General features: G+C 39.4%; 2 protein-coding genes across 4 annotated transcripts in view; one reads left to right on the top strand and one right to left on the bottom strand.

Moving 5' to 3' along the window:
• phkb (phosphorylase kinase, beta) overlaps positions 1–17,677 on the bottom strand; it is a 102,408-nt gene extending 84,731 nt beyond the window's left edge. The window contains exons 1-3 of one of the 3 annotated variants that reach the window (XM_085155728.1): positions 17,578–17,661; positions 16,703–16,803; positions 14,493–14,579 (exon numbers count right to left, since the gene is read on the bottom strand). In XM_085155728.1, coding sequence (XP_085011854.1) covers positions 14,493–14,579; positions 16,703–16,754 — 139 coding nt within the window. In that variant the 5' untranslated portion in view covers positions 16,755–16,803; positions 17,578–17,661. Of the gene's footprint in view, positions 1–14,492; positions 14,580–16,702; positions 16,804–17,577 lie in introns of all 3 variants that reach the window. The other 2 variants (XM_085155719.1, XM_085155709.1) reach the window with 2 other exon arrangements.
• A 330-nt stretch (positions 17,678–18,007) lies between these two features.
• The window catches only part of itfg1 (integrin alpha FG-GAP repeat containing 1), a 178,287-nt gene continuing 170,612 nt past the window's right edge, over positions 18,008–25,682 (top strand). The window contains exons 1-6 of the mRNA XM_085155842.1: positions 18,008–18,365; positions 18,793–18,874; positions 19,022–19,143; positions 21,243–21,300; positions 21,585–21,662; positions 21,785–21,879. Coding sequence (XP_085011968.1) covers positions 18,185–18,365; positions 18,793–18,874; positions 19,022–19,143; positions 21,243–21,300; positions 21,585–21,662; positions 21,785–21,879 — 616 coding nt within the window. The 5' untranslated portion in view covers positions 18,008–18,184. The remainder of the gene's footprint in view (positions 18,366–18,792; positions 18,875–19,021; positions 19,144–21,242; positions 21,301–21,584; positions 21,663–21,784; positions 21,880–25,682) is intronic.

The following is a 25,682-nucleotide window of genomic DNA, read 5'->3' as shown; positions in this document are numbered from 1 at the left end:
ACTAAGGTTAAACAGAACAAGAACTGAGCAATCACCCCTATCTGCAGCCACCAGAAAGTCATTTGTGACTTTAAGAAGAGCTGTTCCTGTGGAGCTCCAACAGTTCTACAGCGGTCTGCAAAATTTTGTTGTGGTTTTCAAATTCTAATTTTTTCTCACTAATAAAGATTTAAGACTAAATTTTCTCATTTGTGCACTGGTAGAAAGGAGGTCCTTTATATTAAGAACATTTTATTATTTTATTTTATCCACTCTGATCTTTGAATTGTGTTGCGCTTTACAGAGTCAAACTTGTCTCTTTTCATATATTTTTAATCTATCATTTTGTAAAATTGTGCAGTGCATGCTGTCACAGGCTTGTTGGCATCAGCAAAGGTTGAATTCACAATGCTCTGTATTTCAGAAATCTATGTTGGGTTTTAAAAAAATAAATAAATAAATAAATAAATAAATAAATAAATAAATAAATAAATAAATAAATAAATAAATAAATATATATTCATTTGACCCACATGCATACATAACTTTAGCTTGTGTATTAATGCATTCGGTAACACAGTGACACCCTCTTCACGCCATTTCGTTTTATATCGCTATGTAAACTGGGAGCCAGAGTCAGACACAAGCTATCCAGTAATGCACTGTCAGCACATACTTTCTCTGCTTTAGGGTTCACGAGCTAGTCTTCATTTGTGACATGTGAAATATATTTAACAAGCTCTAGAGCAAGGTTACACCTCTCTTGTGCTGCAATGGCTGACCTGTAAAATTCCTCAGGGTGTGCAGCTGTTGTCACTGCCTCATCCATTTCTCTGGATCTGTTTGTATGCAAATTCAGGCATAAATTCACTCGGGTAAAATTAGATTATGTTAAATTCCATTTAGAAGAAGATTGGGCAAAGATATTTGACATGCATTGTTTTTCTTCTTTGATCAAAGATGACAAAAACTGATCTAATAAACTTACTTGGCACACTCCTCTTTTAGTTTTAGGCAGAGTAACAACAGATGGCTGCTTGGCAACAGTTTAGAAAAGCAACCGGTCCTGGAGTAATATGACTTTGACTAAAGATGTTTTTTTTTTCTTTTCATTCAAAAAAAAAAAAAAAAAAAGGCATTTTGCTGCATGAGGTAACAGGAGCCAGTTTATGTTAATGTTTTATAGGGCACATTGCTTGAGAGTGTCAGCTTGCTCAAGTTTAAATACTTTACAGACTTAACCATGTTTTCTATGAGGGTAAGGAAACTTGGTCATCATTTTAATTTAGGTTTTCTTTAGCAGAGTAAAATTCTACACTGCTTGAGTGAGCTGGGAAAAAAGTGGGTGAGAGTGAGTGAGTGAATGGTCTGTATGTGGGGGTGTGTGTGCGTGGCTGGGCCTGGGTGTGGGGCTTGTTGAGCCTTGACCCTGTGGGACATGGTCACCACTCCCTGCTCCTACCCCTCCCTGGGATGTGGTTGCTTGTTTATGTGACTGGATGTTCTGGTGTGTTCATTGGCCACTTTGGCTCAGGGTAGCTTGAACCTCCTCCTTGTCAGGGGGCCTCTGCTAGGTGCCCCCTAGCCCTGTGACCTTGTTCTCGACTTGTACCAGGGTGGCTGACCTCTAGCGGGGTTGATGGCCCGTCGCCTCTGGGACTCTCACCCTTGTTCCATAACCTCAGACTACACTCTGACATGTTCTCATATATTGCTAAAGCAATTATAAACTATATAATTTCATGAATTAAGTATTTTTAACCTCTTTTGCAGCCACATTAGAATCAAGATGCTATGAAAAAGGAAACACTACTCCAGGAAATAATTAATTGCGCATTTTTGGCTCAACAAACAAACAAAGAAAAAGTAACCCAACGCATTGATTTTTGAAAGTAATTTAAGAAAAGCAAGCACTGCTTCATCAATATTAGACTTGGAAATAAAAAAAACAAAACAAAAAAATCCCTACAGATGTATGCCTTTGCAACCACAGAAGTCCCAATTTCTGTCCTTAAAAGTTGCAGAGTGTACTGTGTCCAGAAAAGTGTTCGTGAACAATACTACATACGAATACATACTACATATAAATCCCATCACACAGGTTATCTGGGTATGTCATATTAAATTCACATGTTCATGTGAATTTATTCTTCCTGAAACACTTGAATTGTTTTTTTTTTTAAAATGCAAAATGCACCATCAGCCTTGAAACACCACGAGCTCTTCTAGTTTTGACTGTAGGAACCGAAAACGTGATCCCGACTGGGTGTCTAAATCAGCAAAGCCAATTCTTTTTAAATACGACACATCACTCTTTGCACTTTTTTAATTCATTCACCTGCTCTGCTGTAACTGCACCAGTGTGAAGTCTTTATCATGTACATAAATTCTTACAAAAAGCAGATTAGAAAGCCACTTATGGTATGCACAGCAAAGACACCAGTAAGATGTAAGATTTATCTAACCCCCCATCTCCCATTACAGAAACCAGGATTCTTGTTTACAGCATGTCGATCTCCTCTAGCGCTACCATGAGATTCACATTTCATATTTCGCTCAGATCCAAAAAAATTGGTACAGACATTCATGACCCCCTTTGGGTGAATTTTAATAACTTTAATCATCCTCTGACATTTAATTTGTGTAATCAGATCCAAGGTTTTACTTTTCCACTGATTTATGACCAAACACCTGTATAACTTGCGTGCTTGCAGTGACAGCGGTATTCAGTCTATTAAGACTGAATACCGCTGTCACTGCAAGCACGCCAGCACACATTTACCATTTAGCTCAAAAACACCACTGTGCCTAAGTACAGCCTAACAGAGCTGTTGGCAGTACTGTGGACTTTCAGTCTTGTTAATAATTTAGATGCTTACTCTGCTTGCCCCCTTCTTTTCTTTTAATTATATAGAGTCTTTTAAAATGGCAAAAACAGAATTAAATGTCTAACACTTGGTTCCTGATTTACAATTGAAACTTTTTCATTTTTCCAATTAGAAAATGTCTGCAACTAATTTTCACTGGATTTTTAGATATATGGGATAAAAACCAGGCTTCCCAAATGATTGCCATATAAAGCAATACATGTTATGCTATAACCCAGACAACTAAAAGCATGTTTGCAACAGAATTGAATCCAGCAGTAGACATTTTCTAAACATATTAATAAGCGACACTTACTGTGATGTTGGTGTAAGAGAAACAAAAATCTCTTGAATTCCGACTCTACAGTGTCAGCATCAGCTAGTATAAAGCAGCGGTCCCCAACCCCCGGGCCTCGGACCGGTACTGGTCCGTGAGTCGTTTGGTACCGGGCCGCGAGAGTTGAGGCTCAGGTGTGAAATGTATAGTTTTTAGGGTTTTTATCGGTTTTCACCGTTATTTTGTTATCATTTTTATCGTTTACTCGGTTTTCCTTGGTCTTTTCACGTGTGTTATGAATAAATCTTCTTTTTTTTGGTACCGGTACTAGTTTTATTTTGTTGTATTTATCCCCGACACCTTAAAGGCCGGTCCATGAAAATATTGTCGGGCATAAATCGGTCCGTGGTGCAAAAAAGGTTGGGGACCGCTGGTATAAAGAGAGAGTGCCACCATCTATTAATTACTTTGGTGTCACCAGAGTGGGATGTGCTACAGCAGGTAATGACCAAGGTCATTTCATATGGAAAAAAGGGACATTTTTCAGCTGGAGTCCTGACTGTGAAAGTCTGTCTGCACTACATGGATGAGCAAAGATAAACTAGGAGGGTTCAAGTTCATCAAGGTTCATGCTCAGCATTAGTTATTGAGGACTGAACAACGGTTCAAAGATCTCAATACAAAAACAGATCGTAGCTCTCCAATAATATATGCTGAAATATTGCATAGTCAAACAGAAGGGCTCCAGGAGAGTAATTTATGTCTCTCACACACACGCACATGCCCACACACCTCTCCTGCAGAGGTCCCCTCGCTGATGACTAATCTGTCTGGAGGGATCACTTCATTTTTCATCAGAACATTATGCCGACGCAAATGAAGGGGACATCCATTCTGCACTGTCGTTTGTTTCAGAGCAAAAGAGAGACGGACAGGAAGGAGAGTGATATCGAGAGAGACGGAAGGAGACGCAGATGAAGGAAAATGAGATCAAGAAGAGATGTGTCTGTGTGAAGGAGAAAAAAAATGTGTGTGTGCATGAATAAAAAGTGAAGGCTACTGAAAGCGGGACGAGAGGGTGGGAATGTCATCTGTGTGTGTGCATGCATATGTGTTCAGTCAACTGAAAATGGAAGTCACATTGGCAGTCAGATAAAGAGGCTGATGGGGTGAATTAGCATTAAACAGAAGGACATTCAGAGGATGCCGTCTTTTGCCAAGGCCAACACTGTAGGTAACAATTTTTTAAAAAGCAAATCGGGTGTACTAAATTCATTGGGCTACTTCTTTGCTTGTGCTCCACCCTTCCATCAGGTTTGATGATATTCAGCCAAGCGTTTTAGCGCAACCTTGCAGACAGTAAACCAAACAGACAACACTGGGTTTTGTTCACCTGCCCACAGTCTGCATATTCAAAAATGGACAAAGTCCCCGGCGCAGAAAAGATGAGAGATGCCAATGTCAAGGTGCTGTAATGCAATATATTTTCTAATGGCCAGCAAAGGGCAAAACCTCTAGCTGCAAGAACATGTGCAGTTGTAAAAAAAAAAAAAGTCTCTGAAAAAAAACAGACACTACTGCTCATTTCACTATAACATGATGGGGTTTTTGTGAGTTGTGGACCTATTAAGAGTAACACAGGCAATAAGTAACACATGCTTCAGGGCAACAGCCAAAATGCTCACGTCTAGCTTAAAAAAAACAGGACTTCATGGGTGATGCACAAAGCAACTATTCCCATATAGTGAATATAGTTCATTCTCCTTTCCCTCCTTTTTGACCTTTTAAACACTGGATACAAACAATGTTTTATAATACATCTGTTAAAGAATCTACTTCAACTGCAACAAACAATCATAAAGTCAAGCAGGATAAAACGAGTGGAGATGCTTTGCTATTGCTCAATTTGAAACTGGTAAGGTCTCGAGTTTCCTCTGCTGTGAAACGGTGCAGTGGAAGTCCTCAATAGATGCAGAACATAAACAAGAGAGAGCTTAACATTGTTCGGTCTCAAGCTGCAACTTTCTCTGGATGCAAATCAACTGTTGTTAGGAGTTTTCTGCCTAGCCATCCATCAAGCTAATGTCCCACTAAATCAGCAGCTAATGTCTCAGACGCACACAGTCTGCTCTTTTACAATGGGCCATTTCACTGCACCGACAGTGTGGAGAAAATGAGAGAAGATGATGAGAAAGGAAAAAAAAACAGCAATAGATTAAAAAGCAAAAAAAAAAAAACAAGAGCAAAAAGATGGAAGAAGTCAGATGGTATAGTTCCACAGCAGATGCTACAAGAGAAAATACACAAACTTTGATATTCATCATTCATACCAGTCTTAACAATAGCTTCTCTACTCCTGCTGACGCTGAGATAATGGTTGCTGCAATTCAACATCTGTGACACGAGCTGTCGGATGAAAAACAAATGCACACACAAAGCCACAAAAGGACCTGCGTGCATCTCAATGCTAACAGAGTAACCACAGTTAACAGCACTTCTATAATGTACAATACCTTTTATAAAATATGTAGTAAACATGCAGTTGTAAGAAAAGATTGTATAAACTCTTGGAATGTTCTATATTTCTACATTACATTTACAGTGTTGGGAAGGTTACTACAGAATACAGAATACATGCCCCACAATGTATTCTGTAACGTATTCCGTTACGTTACTCAATGAGAGTAACATATTCTGACTACTTTGGATTACTTAATATATTATCATGCTGTTTACAACTACGTGAATGTACTATTGCTGTGATTTATTACTGTTACTGAAGGTCCGCGGCTCCGAACCGTAGTAACCGGACCTCTGGCTAATACGGTGGGTTCGTGTCATAGCCGAAAACTAGCTTTACTTTGTTGTCTGGGTCAACTTTGCTAGCGAGAGATTCGTGTTCGTGTTTTTGGAGGAAAACACGAACACGGTGTACAGTCGAGTCTTAATAGCTTACTTACAACTGGGCTCGTCAGGCACTCTTCTTGGCTGCAGTGGTTATTATTATATTTACATGCTTCCAGCTCGTACTTTTCCTTTTTCTCCCTCCCTCGCTCACAGACACATAACGGGTATGGCAGTCCATTCTCCCTGCAGCACGGACTACACTGCCTATGATGCTACATTCTTTAGAGCTATACCTGTAGCATTCTGCCTATTAGCTTAGCACGACAACAACAAAAAGGCCTCTCTCACCCAGGAAACACGCAGAGAGAGAGCGTCCCCCTGTAACCATGGCAACCGTAACGCTGCCGCCTGGAACAACAGAACGTAGCTGTCGAACAAAACCCAAACAGTCCTGACCTGCGACAATATGAAACAGAGAAGTACCGCCGTGTAATCCATTTATTCCAACAAAGTAACTGTATTCTAAATACCACCTTTTTAAACGGTAACTGTAACGGAATACAGTTACTCATATTTTGTATTTTAAATACGTAACGGCGGTACATGTATTCCGTTACTCTCCAACACTGTACATTTAGTACAGAAATATAAGAAACAATTATGAACTAAATTGTGTTTTAGGTTACATTTATGTAGAAGTTTAGAAAAAGGCTTCACATTCTTTTCCTATAAATTTTATTGAAGCGTGAGATGGGAAAGGTAGACTGATATCAATGATACCTGTAGGATGATTAATTCATGAGGTGACCTAACTATAAATTCAAGAGGCATGAGGGAAGAGCTCCATTGGATCCCCCAAAGAAAGAGTTACAGCATGTAACACAAACCCTGTACAGATCAACCAATGAGATATGTGTTAATTTGTCATAAATAGTGAATAATAAAATACTGAATATGGGATGCTGATAATTTTTAACTCAGATTTTGTTAAATCCTGAAAGCCTTTTTTTCTTGCCAAGAGAATGAAAGAAATAAGGCAGATGACAAAGACAGATAACATAATTGGAAAAGCAAGATATAAGAGAGCAAGACAATCTAAATTTGTAGCCAAAGTGAAGATAAAAGACTGCAATAATTGAAAAAAAAGGCGTATTCTTATTCTCTCTTCTGTAATCAGTATGAGGCAGAAGGCAGAGCGATAGTAGCCATACCTTCTGCCTCCTGTTTTATCAGGGAACAGGCTGAATCAGTGAAGTGTGTGCTCAATGCCACATAAACAAGAAACCATAGAGCGGTTACAAATTTTTAAAAAAAGTGGAGAGAAAGAGAAGGAAGGAGAGAGGAGATGGAGTGATGAACCATGAGAGATGGAGGTAAACCTTCCCTGGTATTCTTTTCCTGATAACGCGAAAACAAGCCCCCAATCACAACAGCAGCGTAAGCTTAATACTGCTGCCTTTGACTGAGCTAGGGGTGGCAACAAAACAACAAACAAACAAAGAGAAAGAAGGAAAAATGTAACTGGTTTGTTTGTCATTGTCACCCCAGCCTCACCCCTCTCCACCCCTTTTCCTCCCTAAAACTGAAAGAAAGCAGGTATATTGGCAAGCGGGTCTGGGTACAGGCGATAACAATGTTGGCTTTGTTCCCTGCTAGAATTGGACAAGCGCTTCCAATCGGCCCCCAACACAACAATTAAACAAGCTCAATGTTCAGCACTGCGTTTTCGACATACCGCTATCTGGCAGAGGCTTTTTTTCTGTAAATCTATGGGGTCTCAAAAGAAGCTGATGCTGGAGGCACTACTGCCTTAGCTGATAGCAGCAAATCGGTTCCAACCGGGAGCTACACCTGTTGCACACTAAGCACCGTTTATTGTCTTCAGTCATTTTCCAAACACACATAAACATGCCGCCTAATGAAAAGCCACCAAGGGCACATTAATGCGCACACAAACTGCCACAGGAGCACACACATGCACACAGAAGCTGCCCCGTCTTCATCAGGGCTGACCAATGGGCTGTGTCATATCTGCCACGAGTTTGTTCATGTGAGAAAATGGTGCGCCCAGCCTTTAACAGATGCTTTCACACAAGACATATTAACAATCAGCACCTGGTTCAGGGGCAGTTACCTTTCCTTTTCCTTGTGTTTCAACTGTGGAATGAAACAACTAGACACATAAAAATGCATTAGCTTACTTCAAAAGCTGCAGTTTCTAAAGCCTTAAATAAATCCGCCGCCTGAGCTAAATCCTCACCCAAAGCTGTGATTTGTCTCAGTAAATGTTCGCATTTTTTTACGGCTATTCTTCTTTGCCCTTTAACTTTGGTATTATTTAACATTTACAATGTGATCATCTAAATGTAAATGACACATATGTCATTTTACTGTGGGTCTAAAATACTATAAAACACAGAAATGTTTGTTGTGCTACCTTTGAGTTAAGTACCTGCAGTAAACACCAACCTGTTGCCAACATCTGATCCACTTCCACACGCTTTGTAGCGTGAGTGACTTGACTTAATTTCGATTCATTTAACAACTTGTTTGTAGTTGTCAGCTGTGCAACTGTTTAATATCAAGAAATCGGTTGCAACCAGTCCAGTCAATGCAAGCTGGAGTAAACAAGAGGCAGCAGAGGAAACTAATGAAGTCAAGGGTGTGTAGCTGCAAACAATGCACAAAAGGTTTGGGGAGATTTGTAGGCGAGGCTGGAACTACAGAGAAAAAGAACGAACGCTTGTTATACCTTTCAATCATGCATTATAACAAGGTGTGAAAATTGCCTCTTTGTTTTGCTGCACTGTGATGCTTGGGTCCATGGGGAGAAGCTGAGCTCTTCTTTAATTTAGAGCTGTGTATGATCACAGTTATTGATGCAAACAGCATGAATCCATGAGACAAGCTATTCAAAATCATAAACAATGACTCAAGGCCAGGAGGAAAGGCAGGAGTTTGCAGCTTTTTAATAATTAGCATGTATTACCTTTGACCTGACTTGACATCACAAGTGCGGTTTGAAATTCACTGGGCTGAACTCAGACCCATCAGAGATGTCATACAGTCTCCAAGTGCAAGTGTACTTTACTCAAAAAAAGGTCCTAATGGACAAAGAAAATTATTTTAAGTGATATTAAGCAAAAACTGGCAGCAGTGCTCAAGAACAACTTGAGAAACAGTACAAAGTCTCTAAATCCCAGTGTGAATATCTGAGGGATGCACTTGTACAAGCCCAGTTGCCAGAGACTCCACGCCTATAAGCTACAGGCCCCAAAGAATCCACTGCTAATGTCCTGGTGCCAGACACGACAGCTTGCCCTGATGAGTCAAGAGCGGTTTTGGCAGCCCAAGGCATGCCTACACAATGTAAGGCAGGTGGGTTTAATATGCAGACTGATCAGTGTATATATTTCATTAAAGTGTAATACTGTCTTCTGGCATTTGCAGATGTGCTCCTTATTTTTAGGAGAGGCTTCCACTAGAAAAATCCTGCAGGAGATCCTGTAGCCTAGTTTTCACTTTTTGCAATTCCAGGTGAAAAAAAAGAAAAGAAATGCTAATGTAGGTCACCCTGTTTTTAGATCTTTGTTCACGGTCACTGCCAGGAGAAGGCCACGATTTTTGTATATTCTGTAATCCCTTAAATGTCATGAGCAGAGGAGCGCCGACATCATTTACACAACATCAGTATTTCTACTTCTACACGGGAAATCTGCGCACAGCCAGTCGAAGTTGCCTGGTTGCACTCTGCAAAACAAACCAACAGAATAAAAATATGAAAAACACCAACTGCACTGACATTCCTTCAAAGATGACGCATCCATTTAGCTGCTGTACATTAGGTTTTTTTGTTATTTTCAAAAGAGCAACGGAGAAAAGTCCAGCATGTTTCAACAGTGGCAGCATCAGCACTGATCCTTAGGGACAGCATCCTGAGCTGCATTACCAGAATCCAATAGCCTTACACAGCCAGAGGCAACACACGATGCTGCCTCCTGCACCCACCTCTTTCTGCTCAGATGAAGCAGCGTGTTTGGCTCTCTGGCTCTACTTGTATTGATTTTACTGTAAAATACAAAGAGAGGTGAACCCAGTTTATCATCAGAAGGCAAAACAAACATAAAGAGACAGTTTTCTGTTGTTTCATATTTCGCTTAGATTACTACAATACGCGTTGACCAGCTAATAACGACAAAATGCCACCTTATTGCCCGTTTTGTTTAACTGTCTTCACATTCTCATTAAGGCCGCCAAACACGGCAGACATTCTGACAGTCTACGAGATTAATAACAGATGCATTCAGTCTAAGTGTTGCAGTGCCTGAACTCTGCAATAGTGTACAATGGCTCACAAGTATTATTTACAGGCACATCTAAGTAGAGCAGAACCAACATTAATGCTATTAGTTACACCTCAGCAATTTATTAAATAAGCCAAAAGCTGTGTCAGGAAAAAGGTTATCGCTAGACACACCGATATCCATTTGTGAGGAGCACAGCAGCTTTACAGTCCCACATTTGACTGCAATTTGCTGTTTAGCCTTCTGCCAGCTTATTGTCCCTGACACACAAACATTTATGAAAACCTAAGTCTAATATTAACTTTTATAGAACAGCGGGCTAGAATACATACAAACTGATCTGAATGAATTCTGAAACTGAGGATGCTAAAGCTGTGTGGCATTGTGGGGAGGTGCCTGTGTGGACTGGGAGGTAAGGCTGGCAGCCACAGTGCTGCACTAACAGCTGCAGGTAATTCTGTAATCAGCACTAATGCGTATTTATCTCTCCTGCAGTGAGGCTGGTGCCTCCTTATTGATTACACATTGTAGAATTATCACCTGGACCAAGCCACGCAGGCTATCCATAACCAGATTTGTGTGTCTGTAGCTCACAGTTAGTTTCAAACTAACGAGACAAGCTTCTGCGTATATGTTCAATATGTTGGGATTTTATCTGTTAACATCTTCGACCTCCTAAGATGTCAACAGCTTTCGCCGATAAGTTTAGCATATACATATACTAGGCATGATTTCCTTTCCCAACCACCATTCAGCTCCCCCCTCACCCGCTGGCTACCGTTTAATGTTCCAGGTCTGAGTACATTTCAGTTATTCTCTTTTTCTCTGGAAATTTTTACCCCATTACTCTGTCTTTTCTTTATTCTGAACTTAAAGGCCTTTCAATCCTCTCGCCCGCTCGCTCTCTCATGCACACGCATGCTTTTGAAGACAAACGTTCTCGCAGAGCACAATGAGGTTCATGATTTTATGTATTTTGTGGCTGATTTTTTTTTTTTGAAAGCACAGAGACACTGCCCTCTCACACGCCTTATGGATTGGTGAATAATTTTCAGCCGAGCTTCACTGAGGCAGTTGTCCGCAAGGAAGGGTTGGAGTTCTGTGCTTTTCTTTTTCAATCATGCCAGATCAGTACCAGGGCATGGTACACTGCAATCACACAGGTCAAAAGAACTTGACATCAGAGGTGAAATATGCTCATGTATCAGTATCTGTACTGCCTGTACTGCCCAAACCCTAAAAGGCTCTGAAGCAGTAATACACACTGGAAAGTCATTTAATTGTCCTGACTCAGACAATACCAACCGAGTGATGAGTGTCTGACATTTATAAAATGTACTCTACAGCTTCAGGTATTAGTTACCAGGATTTGTTTATTAGCTTTTGGATTATTTTGATTTTAATACGACTATTATATTCTAAGAGGCTATGGTATATAGCAGCAGTCCCCAACCTTTTTTGCGCCACAGACCGGTTTATGTCCGACAATATTTTCACAGACTGGCCTTTAAGGGGTCACAGATAAATACAACAAAATAAAACCAGTACCAAAAAACAGAAGATTTATTCATAACACACGGGGAAAGACCCAGGGAAACCGAGTTAACCATAAAAAGCAATGAAAACCCTGAAAACCATAAATTTCACACCCAAGCCTCACCTCTCGCAGCCCAGTACCAAAAGACTCATGGACTGGTACCGGTCCGTGGCTGGTATATCGTATCGTATTGTCACAGAGTATGTAAAGAACACTGCACTATAGGCTTTTTTCTTAATGAGTACTTTTACTTCTGGTGCTATAATTGCATTTTGGAGCCAATACTTCTTCTTAGCTCTGTCCAATATTGAGATTTGCTAAAGTGGGATAGTTACTTGTTGCACATTATTTCAAACTGCTCTTGCTGCTTTTACTTAAGTAACAGATCCAAACACTGTTCTCACCACTGCAGCTCAATGCATGCTGCGGTAAATGCTCCTGCATCTCTAACATCGGTGAACTCCCATGTCTGGCCTTTATCCTGCCAGCTGAGTCTCTCTCCAAACAATAATGCATGTCTGCAAGATGTAATCACTATACCCAAGGCTGCAATTTAAGAATATTGGCAATGACAAAACAAATGCAGCCTTTACTGCTGTATACAATAGCTCAGCAGTGTTGCCAGTGGGACACAGGTTTATGGAGAGGAAAGGATATACAGTTATAAAACACTGTAGGTTTTTCCAGTCCAACCTCACAGTAAAACCAGCATTTAAACTGAATAAACCTTAAAATAAAACTCAGACAAATATATAATGACACCTTGTAAATTAGGAAAGTATAGTTTGAAACAGGTACAGAAGACTGAGATGAGGACACATTTTGAATAATATATAAAAAGAATGCCTAGGCTATAAAACAGGTCTTTTGGGGCTTTCTACATCATCTTCTGTGACATTTAACAGGGGAGCTGCACATTGAAAGCACCGTTGTTGGTTGGAGACTGTTAAAGCTGAGGTTAGAGAGATTATGTTTAAATTCCATCATGATCACGCCTTAACACATGCAACCTGATGCTCTGTTGAGATTACAGAAACAGTGAAAGCCATTATCTAAGACAGTGGTTCCCAAACTTTTTTTTTTTTTTTTGTTGGGCCCTCTTTGTTTTACAAGAAAAATGTTTGCGCCCCCCCTCCATCACCTAAACCCCCCCATCCCCCGCACAAACACATCCTCCAACCACACACACCCATATTTTGTTTTCAAACTCCATTGAACTTTATTTCACACCTCAAACATTTAGTAAACAATTAAGCAAATACAAGTAAACTGCAATAAATTACAGGTAGCAATGAAATAAACTACTAACTCTTGTACACTACGTCCACACCTACATGGGTATTTTTTAAACCCAACTGTTTCTGGGTGTTTGGGCCTTTTTGTCCACACGTAAACGGTGTTTCGAATCACCGAAAACTAAGTTGTTGTTTTTTTAAACTCCTTTTTTGCGTTTACTTGTGAACGAGGAATACGGAGTTTGTCACGCAACGTCAAAGGTGTGTGCCTTTTTTCACGTCATACTGTGCGCACGTTATTGTTTACATGAGATGAATTGCAGAATGGCAGACAGAGACAAAATACTCTTAATCTGACAATCTGCAGGTTTTACATGCAGTTACTTTCCCTCCATTTAGAAAGGCAGAGGCGTCACGGTGTGATTATTTTACTTGTTGTTGTTGCTGTTGTTTCCTGTGTAATAATATTCAACATTGCTATCAATACATTTTTCAAAAAATGCCTCTTTGTGCAAAATGGGTTCAAAAACACAAAAAACTGTGGGATCCTGTTTGTCTGTGATTTGAACCGGGGAACAAATCGTGGCAGGAACGACCTGATGTTATTTGTATCCCGCTGTAACTTTACTGTATAAAGAGCTAACATCTCCAAAATGTCAGGAGTAGTTAGTCATTACAACAAGTGTTTGTGAATTAAAAATCAAGAATGTGGGATACTGTTTGTCTGTGATTTGGAGAGCCCAGCGCGTCCTCCCGACGCAGGGAGAACTAATTCTGCAGGGGAGACCTACCTCGGCACTTGTGCAGGTGAAACCAAAGTTAAGATATGCTTCAAATATGTTAGGAAGCATATTTGGCGATGCTTCATCTCCTGCTTTGTGTTTGTGCCCTGTTAAAAACCTGTCCATTATGCTAGCAGTGTCCAAGCGTTCCTTTTTTTTTTTTTCTTTTCATGCTGCGCCTCCCCTCTTAGGGGGCGGGCCCCACACTTTGGGAACCTCTGATCTAAGACAATATAGTAAACTTTTTCTGCGCAGTTTTAAAATATTAAAAGCTGCCACTAATTCCAGTGCAGGATTAAAATGTGCACTGCAGTTATACAGTGAGAGAACATAAAAGATGAAGTCAAACCACTGAGATACTGTGTAGATTATGTGGGTGTCAAAGACTCATAAACTTGATGATGTTGGAATTACTATGGGAAATTAGCGAGCTAATGTTCCTTTAATAAGTAATAACAGGGACTAGTTTCTCTTATGTTTAATGACATGGCAGAAATTGAGTGGAAATTAATAAAATTACATCAGGGGAAAAATATTACACGTGAATGATCAGACTCCTCCATAAAAGTACCAAAATGCCCGCGAACTGCTCTGATTGCCATCTCTTCTACACATCTTTACATTATTAATCTGCAGCTTCCAACGAGTGAGTAAATGTATTTACCTGCACTGTAGTAGCGGTCCAGCTTCTCCCAGATGGGTTCATCTTCCCGCTGGAGATTTGACAGCTTCAGAGGTTCATAGATGGAGCCTGAAGAAGAATATACATATTAAACACAAACACTTGCAAACACAGTCCTTTAATAGCTTTCCCAAAACTGATGTTCTTTAGAGGTTTAAGTTTAGCAACAGTTTCAGAATACATTTATTTTTTGTTGGATGTTTCCAGTTAAAAAAGAAGACTAAAATTGTAGGCTTGTGGTTGTATGTATCCATGAAACTAAAGCTGATGTTTACATTGATCTATACAGTAATATAGATTTAATCTCAATTCAATTCAATTTTTTTCTATAGCCAAAAATAACAACAACAGTTGTTTCAAGGGGCTTTTTAAAATAAGATAAAGACCCTACAGTATTCTGGAGAAAACCCCGACAATCAAACAACATCCTATAAGTGACCCTGAATCCTCCCTTAGTTATGCTGCAATAGATGTAGGCTGCCGGGGGATTCCCATGATGCATTGAGTTTTTCCTTTCCAGTCACCTTTCTCACTCACTATGTATTAACAGACCTCTCTGTATTGAATCGTATCTGTTATTAATCTCTGTCTCTCTTCCACAGCATGTCTTTATCCTGTCTTCCTTCTCTCACCCCAACCGGTCGCAGCAGATGGCCGCCCCTCCCTGAGCCTGGTTCTGCCGGAGGTTTCTTCCTGTTAAAAGGGAGTTTTTCCTTCCCACTGTCGCCAAAGTGCTTGCTCATAGGGGGTCATATGATTGTTGGGCTTTTCTCTGTATCTATGAAGCGCCTTGAGGCGACATTTGTTGTGATTTGGCGCTATATAAATAAAATTGAATTGAATTGAATTGAAGTGGTATTTTGCGATGGTGGGAAGGAAAAACTCCATTTTAACAGGAAGAGACTTCCGACAGCCATTAATTTATGCAGAAATTAAAAAGGTAGAGACCGAATTATGAAATAACGCCAAAATCTCCATGTGTTTTTCCGTATTACGGCACTGCACAATGGACAAAAAGTGTTTTTGCAAACATTGTGATATCACAGTAAAGCTGACCTTTGAACTTTTGGATAGAATAAAGAAGTGTTGACATTTTCTATCTGACTGTAAGAATTAGCACATAATGTCTTGAGGCATATCTTGAGTGGTCAAAGTGAGTTTGACCACCAAACTCTGTTTATCTTTAGAGAGATTGTGACTTGTCATATCTATTGGACAAACCTTTGTATGTACACAAAGACAACTTGAATGGATAATGCTCTGGCCACGGCTTTTGTCAGCTTGGGACACAAGAACAGGCAGCAGACAAAACACAGAAACAATACACACATGCTATCAGTACATTCTGTTTTTCACTGCAACACATCTGTGCTGAGACTCACAAAAGTCTCAGCACACAAAATGATATTCTAGCCCTGAGCTAAACATTCAGAAAGTACTGCGACTCGTGAGCAGACATTTTCCTCTGAACTGAGAGAGAGAGTAGCAGTTTGAGGGAAGCCCCAACTTGTTAGACTTTCTCTTTTTTCAGACACTTTTCACTTTGCTGAGATTTGCATTTTAATAGGTTTGACCTTGGGTCAATACCACAGGTACGGAAAAATTCACATTCTTACTGAAATTAGCATAATTTCCATCAGCGTAAAAGTTGCTGGGGACAAAGCCAATCCATCTCTTTTTAAAGATAACACTTTGAACAGGCACGGAGGAAGTACAATGTTCCAATTTTAATTTCTAACATGAGATCGGACAAATGTAAGCTGTCAGTGTTTGCTTGGTTTTAAACAATCCCCTGACTAACTTCAGTGACTTCATTAATACTGTAAATTCATTTTGTGCCATATCAGGATCTTTCATGCTTACTGTGAAGGAGCAATATAATTCTTCTGAGTTTAATCCACATAAGCCACACTGTATCAACAGTGTGAAATTACTGAAGATTATGGGTAATACTCTACTTTGCACCTCAGAATTCCCAACAGTCCAAGCATGAGATTGTTTTGTTTTCTTGTAAACACAGAAAAAAATGTTCTGACCTGAACTTTTCTGGGTTGCTGTTTGAAAGAATAGGATGATCACATTCACAACATATGTCTTCCTGTAATCGTGAAATAAGTGTATGATCTAGAGTCCAGATATCTTCACCTATGTCCCCTTCAGCTGTTTCCCTCAGATCTGCTGTCACTACTTACCGAATCTGTAAACTGTCCGGTGGAGCTTGGTTATCGCAGCCGAACCGGCCATTCTCAAAAGGTGAATTTAAGGCCAAGCGTCTCTCAGCTAAATCACAAATCTACAGCAATTCACAGTAAATGAGTTAGTAGCAGAGAGTTACAATTTTAGACGTGCATGAATCAACAACGAATTACATCCTGGGATGACGACAATGATCAAGAACATGCAAGAAATTACAATCCATTGTATTTATTTAGAAATGAGTGATGAAGAGTAGAGTTATAATGAATTACTAGAGATGGCAATACATGGTTTAAATGACTACATCACTATATTAGGACATAATTTGACTAATTACTACACTTTATTCTTCATAACATACACTTCTAAATGGTATGCTTTCAGAATGCTGCGTTATTAGGCTACACTGGGATGCACCTCTTGTTAAATCATAATTTTCACACCAAGATCTCTTTTAAAGTAGATGGTTATCAGCAGTTCTTAATTGAAATGGTTGGCTTCTTACAGCTGGCGACAGTTAAGAGTTTAGGTAACGTTTGTGCAATATCCGACACATTCCCCCAGCGCAAGAGTAGCATAACCTGTCAGCTTTCACAGGCCCGCACAGTCCTTCAGGAACACCGTTTAACACAGTAATATACAGAAGCACCGTTTTACTATGGGCGAGATCTCACAGCGACCTGATGAGAAGCTCTTAAAATAGCTATTGAGTGCTTCACATTTACACCTCTGACCTTTCATGCTTCTACCAACAGTGCAGTAGACACATTAAAACGGGCAGGACAGAGGCACTACGTACAGAGGCACTGCAAGCACAACAGAAAAAGCGGGCGTGTCACAATGCAGAAGATCATGCAAAGTTATGTCAGACCTGATCGCTTTGAACGGGCTTTAAATTCCAAGAGTTTCCAGCCGACATCTGCTAAGCTCGCCATGTTTATGAAAATGTTAAAATAGCTACAAAGCTAAGGTGTATCCGGTAGCGTCTTTCAAAATAAAACGCGAATCGGGCTTCTCAGCATAGAGTAAGAAATCATAAGGCTAAATTCTGCCGTGGCTTACTGGTAAATAAAGCCCGAGTGTTTCCACAAAGTATATTTTGCGTGTTAAGATATTGAATGTATTTTTATTAACACACTCATTTTAATAGTTAATATATGTCTCAGATTTATTATGAACACAAGTTTTCTTCGTTTCCGGTTTGTTTCTAAGTAACTCTCAGTAAATTGATAGCTGTGAAATAGCTCGGGGAGCACGACACTGACGTAAATAAGGAAATTCTAATGTCATATTATTTATCTTTATTTCTAAACGTTACTTGCAGCTTTTCCCACTAGAAATAAAAGAGCACGACATATGCTTAACGCCGTTAAATGTTATGCGTAATTACTTAAAAAGCAGCTACCATTTCCTTCTGCTGTAAAGCAGTGTGCCGTATTACAGTCAGTGTTGTTGTTGGGAGCTACACTGACAGGAAGATGATTTGGACGCTTAAATTAATTACTTTAGCGTTTTTGTTAGTTTTGGGGGGACAGTATAACACATTTGCTCTTCAAGATGTAACGGCCGACCTTTTCGGTCCCGGGAATTTTGGGACGGTGGCAGCTTTCGGAGATTTTAATTCGGATAAACAGACAGACATCTTCACGATCAAAGAACGTAGGTTTACTCATCCACACTTCACACAGCAAACAGTCAATAAGGCTTCTTATTAACAGTTTGCACAAATTATGTATATTGAGTTAAAACACTAAATGTAATCAATTTAATATAAAATGTAATTTGACATGTATTAATGCATATAACATGCGTTTGTACCTACACATTGAGCTACAATGTAGCTTTGGTTTGCTTCTCTATTTTTAAAACCGAAGTTTAAACATCTCATAGCAGCCAGAGGGGGGGAAATCCACCCCTGGACGACAATTAGCCTGGTCTTGTTGTATTTTTATTAAATACACCTGTGTTTTCTCTGCAATGACATTTCAGAATGACTTGTGAAAAATATATACTTAAATGGAAAGTAGAAAGTAAGTAAACTTAATTTCTTTGCACATGTCTTTATATTGTCTTCTTTTTGTTTCAGAGTCTGATTTGGTCATATTCTTGGCTGACTCCAAACCACCTTACTTCAAGCCCAAAGTTCAAGCCAAAAACATTTTGGGAAAGTATGCATATGTATTTGTTATTTCACTCCATTAGCTTTATTATGGCACTGGTCTTAATTTATGCTTGTAAGTATGTTCAGTGCTGACAAACTGAACGTACTCGCACTTGAGCATTATGTTTACTCAGTACTTTGCTTGCTGTTTCAGAGACATCACCAGCATGGTTCCCGGAGATTATGATGGAGACTCTCAGATGGATGTCCTTCTCACAGCTAAGAATGGCCAGAAAACAGAAGTTTTCATCTTTTGGGGTCACAACCAGACATTAGGTACAGCTCCTAATAGTGATTTATTTACAAATGCTGCCCTGCTGTCACAGGAAAAAGGCATACCCTGGACAAGTCGCGAGTCTCTCCCAGGACTAACACATAGAGATCGACAACCATCAATGCTTGCTGAAATGGAAACTCAAAAACTGTTTCTACTCTCTGATAATACTTTAATTTTTTTTTTAAATTGCATTTGTAAACAATGGTTGGTAGAGAGAACAGGAAGTCTTGGCCTCTCTATCCACTTGTTACAACAGAAGCAAAACATTGTCAAGATTATGCATTTGCTCAGATTTGTCATTGGTGATACTAAACTTTGTGTCCACACATATTAATTTCCCCACAGATTTTACTGCATATTACATAAGTCAAGTTGACGGAGGCATATTATTGCAATGCAATAATTCTTAGTGAATCAATCATTGCTGCAACACATGATGTAACATAAATCACAAAATGTGTGCATTGCCCGCCAAACTTTCCATTTGCTGTTTTAGAGTTGGTATTGCAGTAATTTACAGTGAAGAAAGCATAGATGTTTCACTTTTAGGACCTTTTGGAGGGTCACTGCCACAATATCATGACTCACTGGGAAACTGTAATTTAAAAGACACATTGTTAATTTTATTAGCAACTGCTGTCCTTTTTTCTTTTATAGGCTATCACCATACAGTCCAAAACAATAAACATTAACTAGATCAATAAAAATTATACCTCGTTTTAGGGCTGGGCGATATGACCCAAAATTCATATCTCGATATTTTTTACCTGGACGGCGATATAAGATATATATCTCGATTTTTAATTTTTTTTAAAGCCATAAAGTAAGAACAAAAAGAGAGTTCTTAGTCAAAGCTGTGTCCCAGATGTCACACAGGCACTTTTATTAACATAGAGCATAGATGTACATAAAATTTACTCAAAAATAAATTATGAGCATTTATTAAATAATCACGCTCCATAAATAAAACAATGTTGTTTTTGTGCATAACAAAAAGCTCACAATTGTGCAGTCAAAATGTAAACTAAAAGACGCTGAGCATAGTAACAAAGACAGATTTCATAGCTGCTCTGTTCCCAACTTCTACTGTGTGACTGACAGCATTGAGTTTGAAATCCTCTTCATAACCATGTCTCTTAACAGGTGCCATTTATGGTCCTTATACACAGTAGGGTAATATTACGTTGAAGCACAGTACGTATCACTCCGCGAGGCTCCTCGGTAGCCGTAATGCTCTGACAATCCATCAACCGGTGCAGCACCGTAGCTTACCAAAGTCGTACTAAAACATTTTTTGACAGATTGCTGAGCGCTGTGTACCACATAAAATCTGTTCGCGGCCATCAAGCACAACCAGAATTCATATATAAGGCGCGCTGTCAACTTTTGAGAAAATGAAAGGATTGTAGGCTGTGCAGCGCCTCTGGGCTGCATGGCGTTAGCGTGGTTAGCTCGTTAGCGTGGTTAGCTAGCCAACACGTTGACGGCGTCCAGCCCCACGCACGGGGCGATGCGCAGTAACTCGTTAACGGAGATTTGCCATGTCCATCTTGTCGCTTCCTGCAGGTGAAGCGATGGGGGAGGAGGGGGAGTTGTGTTCAGTGAAGGAGCGGCGAGGCCGAGTAATGTTGCTTAAAGACAAAAGTGGACGAAAGAGAGGCAAACTTGCGGCTCCACAAGTATAGTTATAATGTAACATAGACTATATCGATATAAAGGATATTGTCACATCTTATATCTCGTATAAAAATATATCGATAATTTTTAAAAACTCGATATATCGCCCAGCTCTACCTCGTTTTCCACATGTTACCAACTTTTGCTTAATATACAATGCCAGTAGAAGCTCATCACCTGATTATTCAGATTTATTTCTTTTTTATGTGTATATTTTCTGTTTAGGGATTCCTTTTTTATTGAACTACAGGCAGAATATATATACAAGAAAAACCATTGCATAACGAATATTTCAAGCTTTAGCTATTTTTTAGCAATTTGTAGCTGTTGACTTCAGTTAAGCAAAACCAGTGATTTCTGTTCTGTGTTCTTGTCAAACCATTAATACTGAAGGCCTTTTTACCTTCTTCATTTTGTGTAGATATTGGAGGGGGGATTAAGCTGAATTACACCTTTAGTGATCAACCTCTTGTCATGGAGTAAGTATCAGTGTAAATTTACATGAATTGCTTTGAATTTTAAATAATTTGCTTGATCTCGATTTTTGGCTCCATTTGTGCATTTTTAGTCAAACTTGGTTTTTACAGAGTTTTTTTTGTCTTAGTTTTCAATAATAAATCTTATCTAACTTTTCCAATATATTAGCACCATTACCTCATGTTTTACCTCCCTCATCATTGAAGTCTTTCAAAATGACTACTTTGGTGATCTCCGTCTCTCCTGAAGTGTTGTTTTCATTAAAAGAAAAACAATCTTTTCACAGTTTTAATGGGGACATGATTCCAGATGTTTTTGGAGTCATCAGCTCTTCCTCCAGTGTAGTCTGCTATCTCACCAAAAGGTAATGGAAAAGTTTCCAAACTAAGAGTTTTCTATCTTTATTTCTAGTTCTGTTACACCTGAAGTTCAATTCTATGTTGTGTTTAAATTCTTTGGTTGTTTTATAACTTTGGCTTCTCTTAGGACTGAAGTGTGCAGCAAAGCACTGAGTTTAACTGGCGCCATGCGTACGCCTCACTCCAATGCTTTCATTGACCTCGACAGGGACTTCACTGCTGGTAAGTCTGATGTTTAAGCATTGCCTATGCATGAATAACAACTGTAAAATGCTTTGGTGTTCTTAGTACCACTTATGTTGTCAATTGTATCGAGTCGTTCAGCTTTGCATGTTTTCAAAACTGTCACAAAACCTTGTACAAAGGTTACATTGACTTAAGGGAAATTATCAGAGAAACTTCGATCATAAATGACTGCATATTGCACAAGTGCCTATGATACTTTACTGATGTATCATGCACATAAATTTAAAAAATTAAAATGAAACTAAATTAGTATTATTTTATTCATTTCTTTTTTGGTCATCTTTGGCTTCATGTTGGGACTTTTCTTTTGTTTCTGTAGTGGAATCATTTTTCCTGCATAACAATATAGAAATGTTTTCCCTCAATTTATGATTTGTGATCTCCCGGCATAATTCACCTTCACTGCAAATGCATTGCTTTGTTTAACTGCACAAATTTCTTACCCCTAATCACCTCCTGATTTGCCCAAAATATACCCAAATCATCTGTTGTTTCAAATCGTTCAGCAGGTTGATAAAGTGAGCTCACACTGTACAGTAAGGTGCTACAAGGATCTCATTTTCCATCATTTTGAGACATTTTGTGTCACTGCATGTTTGCATGTTTGATAACCTTGAACATGGAATTGAGTACAGCTACTAAGAGGAAAAAAAGGTGGAAAAAAATCCAGGAGGAACCTTTCCAATGCTGTAGCCGGCGCATGTGTGAGGTTGGGAGTTCACAGAAACTCCCCACTAATCAAGCCTTTTGTTGTTTCCATTGTGACCCAAGGGAGGATGGAATAGTTTTGCACCACCACTGATTGCAGCAAGTTTAACCAAGCCCTTTGGGTATAGGTTCATGGCACACTAAGAAGTGACCTGGAATTGGTAGTTTTTGTTTCTCCCATAAAAACAACTCTAAAAAACCTCCTACAGGGGCTGGTTCCTACAGCCAGAACATACAAGACCCCAAGCGTGAATAATGTTTACATAAAGCCTGGCTTTGAAAACACTGCCTATGGTCACCTGACTCTAAAAGTGCAGTGTTGCCTTCCACTTAACCTTCTTGCTAGCATATTGCTCCATTTCTGTTGGCCTATGATCAGTTTCAGCTGAGACCTAAATCTCCTCAACACTGTTTTGTTTTGTGGCTTATTCCTCTGCTGTTGTCCTTGTATCGTTTTGGTGTAAAGATTGATACCTGTTATCAAGGTGTAAGGAACTTTTAAAGCATGACTTCTGAGATCTGTATTTCTATACAAGAAGTAGATCGATTTTCATATACTGCACAGTCCATAATGGAAAAGAAATAAATCTGCTTTTTGGGGGCTAAATAATACCTTAATGACATGTCTTAATTTGACATATATTAACTTCTGAGTGTCACTGAGTTGAAGCAGTAGAAAGAATAGGTGAGGATCCAAAAAAAGTAACTGCAGAAAGAGGTAGGTGGAAATAAAGCAGCCCTCATTCTGCTGATAAGCTCTGAGCCAGGTCAGTGACTGGATCCTTCCTTGTGCTGCATGAAGTAAAATCAGTCCCGCTTGAGTCTCCTTTGTTTCCGTGGATAAGAAGGTCCAGCTGGAGACTGAGTCTTTTATAGTCTTTTATTTAGTAAAGCTTATGAATTGATTGAAAAGTAAGCATCCCCCCCCCCCACCCAAAAAAAGAGAAAAATCTGGATCTTTTTGCTGTTAAAATGTATAATTTGTTAGTTTTTACTTATTTATAGTGACTTTGTCCATAATGCCAGTTTTTCTATTTATTTGTATAAGTCAGTGCAGCACGGAGACCCTGCCTACTGTGAACCACAGTAATCACTGTCTTCTTACAGCTGCAAACATAACCTTTTGGTGTTTGGAGACATAAAATCCATATAATCTCCTTAATAAATTTAGTGTTTATTAAAAAAAAGAACTGGTACATTTTTCTCCAAAAATCTCCATACAATGCAGATGTGGTGTAGCTGAATTGTTTCATGAGGTGCATTCTGCAAAGATGTATTTTTTTATTTTATTTTTTTTCTAGAGAGAACTTGAGGAACTGGGGAAAAAAGACCAAAATATATTTAATGCCACAAGTTCAGCTTGACTAGGGGAAAACGGAACAGTCATTTTCTTCACCAGTGAATGGAGAAATCACCTCATTCTTGTTTTACAGCATCTCACTCCTGTCCTTCTGCCCACTAAGTGTAGCGCTGTCACTTATACTTACGGGAGGATTTTTGTTTTTCCTCTGGAAGCTAATCCTTGTGTTTAAGGTAATCAGAAAGGATTTAGTCATGTCATACTCACTGCAGGTATCTTTTTGAGCTATGAGGTTTTTTCCCAAGGCTGTCACAATTTAACCAGAGAAGATTTTAATTCATATTTAATCTGTTTAGGGATTAGGAGAAAGTCAATAAATTTCCCCTTTTTGTTGCAGAATTGAAAAAAAGAATCTTTGTTTTTTGGGGGTTGTTTTAATACAAATTAGAATGTGTTTCTTTATCGAGTGTGCTGCAGCTTGTCTGTCAGAGTGATGGCCTACACGTCAGCCTGTCTTTTCCTTTTTTTTTCAGGTTCTCTGCTTTAGGTAGTCATATCTTGCAGTGCATATGTGCAATCACAGAAAACACACAAGGGCAGTGATTATTATAGTAAATTCTTATGACTTGTCAAGTACATTCAACTACAGTCACTTGGTGTGGTGAATGCAAGGAAACAGCTTAGAGAGAAGAACCTGTGTGTGTGTGTGTGGGGGGGGGGGACACTTGCTGTACATCTGGTCGATGTCAGACTCTTTGGCTGCTGCTATCTGTGGCAGCATGCAGATGGAGGAAGAGAGAGGAGAGGAAAGTAGGCAGGAAGTGATGGAGTGATAAAGCTGAGCCGGAAAGGATGGATGGTTTGAAATGAAAGGATGCCTGGAAAGATAAAGGGCAGAGGAAGGGTGGGAGGAGGGGTGAGCAACGCAGTGGGTGAGTCTTGAGAATGGCTCAGCTCGCTGTCTGCTGCGACCACCTGCTCCTCTAAGCGGTACCGGCTGGAGTATAACAGTGCGGCTTAAGCAGGGAGAGAATCAGTTTTGAAGACAATCTGGATCCTGTTAGTTAGCCAGTTTAAAATAAATTTGTCTTTAAAGTGACATTGATGCTTTTACGTATTCATATTCTATTATGATATTAATAATATGTTTGTCATAATTCATTATTTATAGTCAAGCACCTTAGGCAGCTACTGTAGCCTCAAGTCTTTTTGCGCCTATTTATATACTACTTCATCATCATCATCATCATCATCATCATCATCTATATACACCTATTTCTGGGAAGTTCAAGCTCCATCAGGTGGGTTGGGGAGCATTGATGCACAGCCATTTTCAGATCTGTCCAGAGATGTTCACTTAGGTTAAATTTGGGCTCTGGCTGGGCCACTCAAGGACATTCAGAGTGATCCCAAAGCCATCTCTTTATGAACTTCGCTGTGTGCTTAGTGTCACTGTTCTGTTGGAAGATAAACCTTTGCCTTGGTTTGAGATACAGGCTCTCTGGAGCTCTCTGGAACTGATCTCACAGTTCTTACTGCTGAAAAATGCCCCCACACATAATGCTACCACCACCATGCTTTACTGTAGGTATGGCATTGCCCAAGTGACGACTGTTGCCTAGTTTCCTCCAGACGAGACGCTTGGCATCCGTTTTGATAAACCTAGCAACTGTACCTTTAGCTAGAAACAGTTTATGTGGTTGCCGATATTTGGTGAGCTGATAGAAAAATTGCATTTTGAATTACAAAAAAACATTATTCCCTTTATACT

Source organism: Neolamprologus multifasciatus, chromosome 1 (assembly GCF_963576455.1).
Source record: "Neolamprologus multifasciatus chromosome 1, fNeoMul1.2, whole genome shotgun sequence".
Classification (NCBI taxonomy): Eukaryota; Metazoa; Chordata; class Actinopteri; order Cichliformes; family Cichlidae; genus Neolamprologus; species Neolamprologus multifasciatus.
Note: the sequence above shows the minus strand (reverse complement) of the source record. Positions and strands in the feature narration are given on the sequence as shown.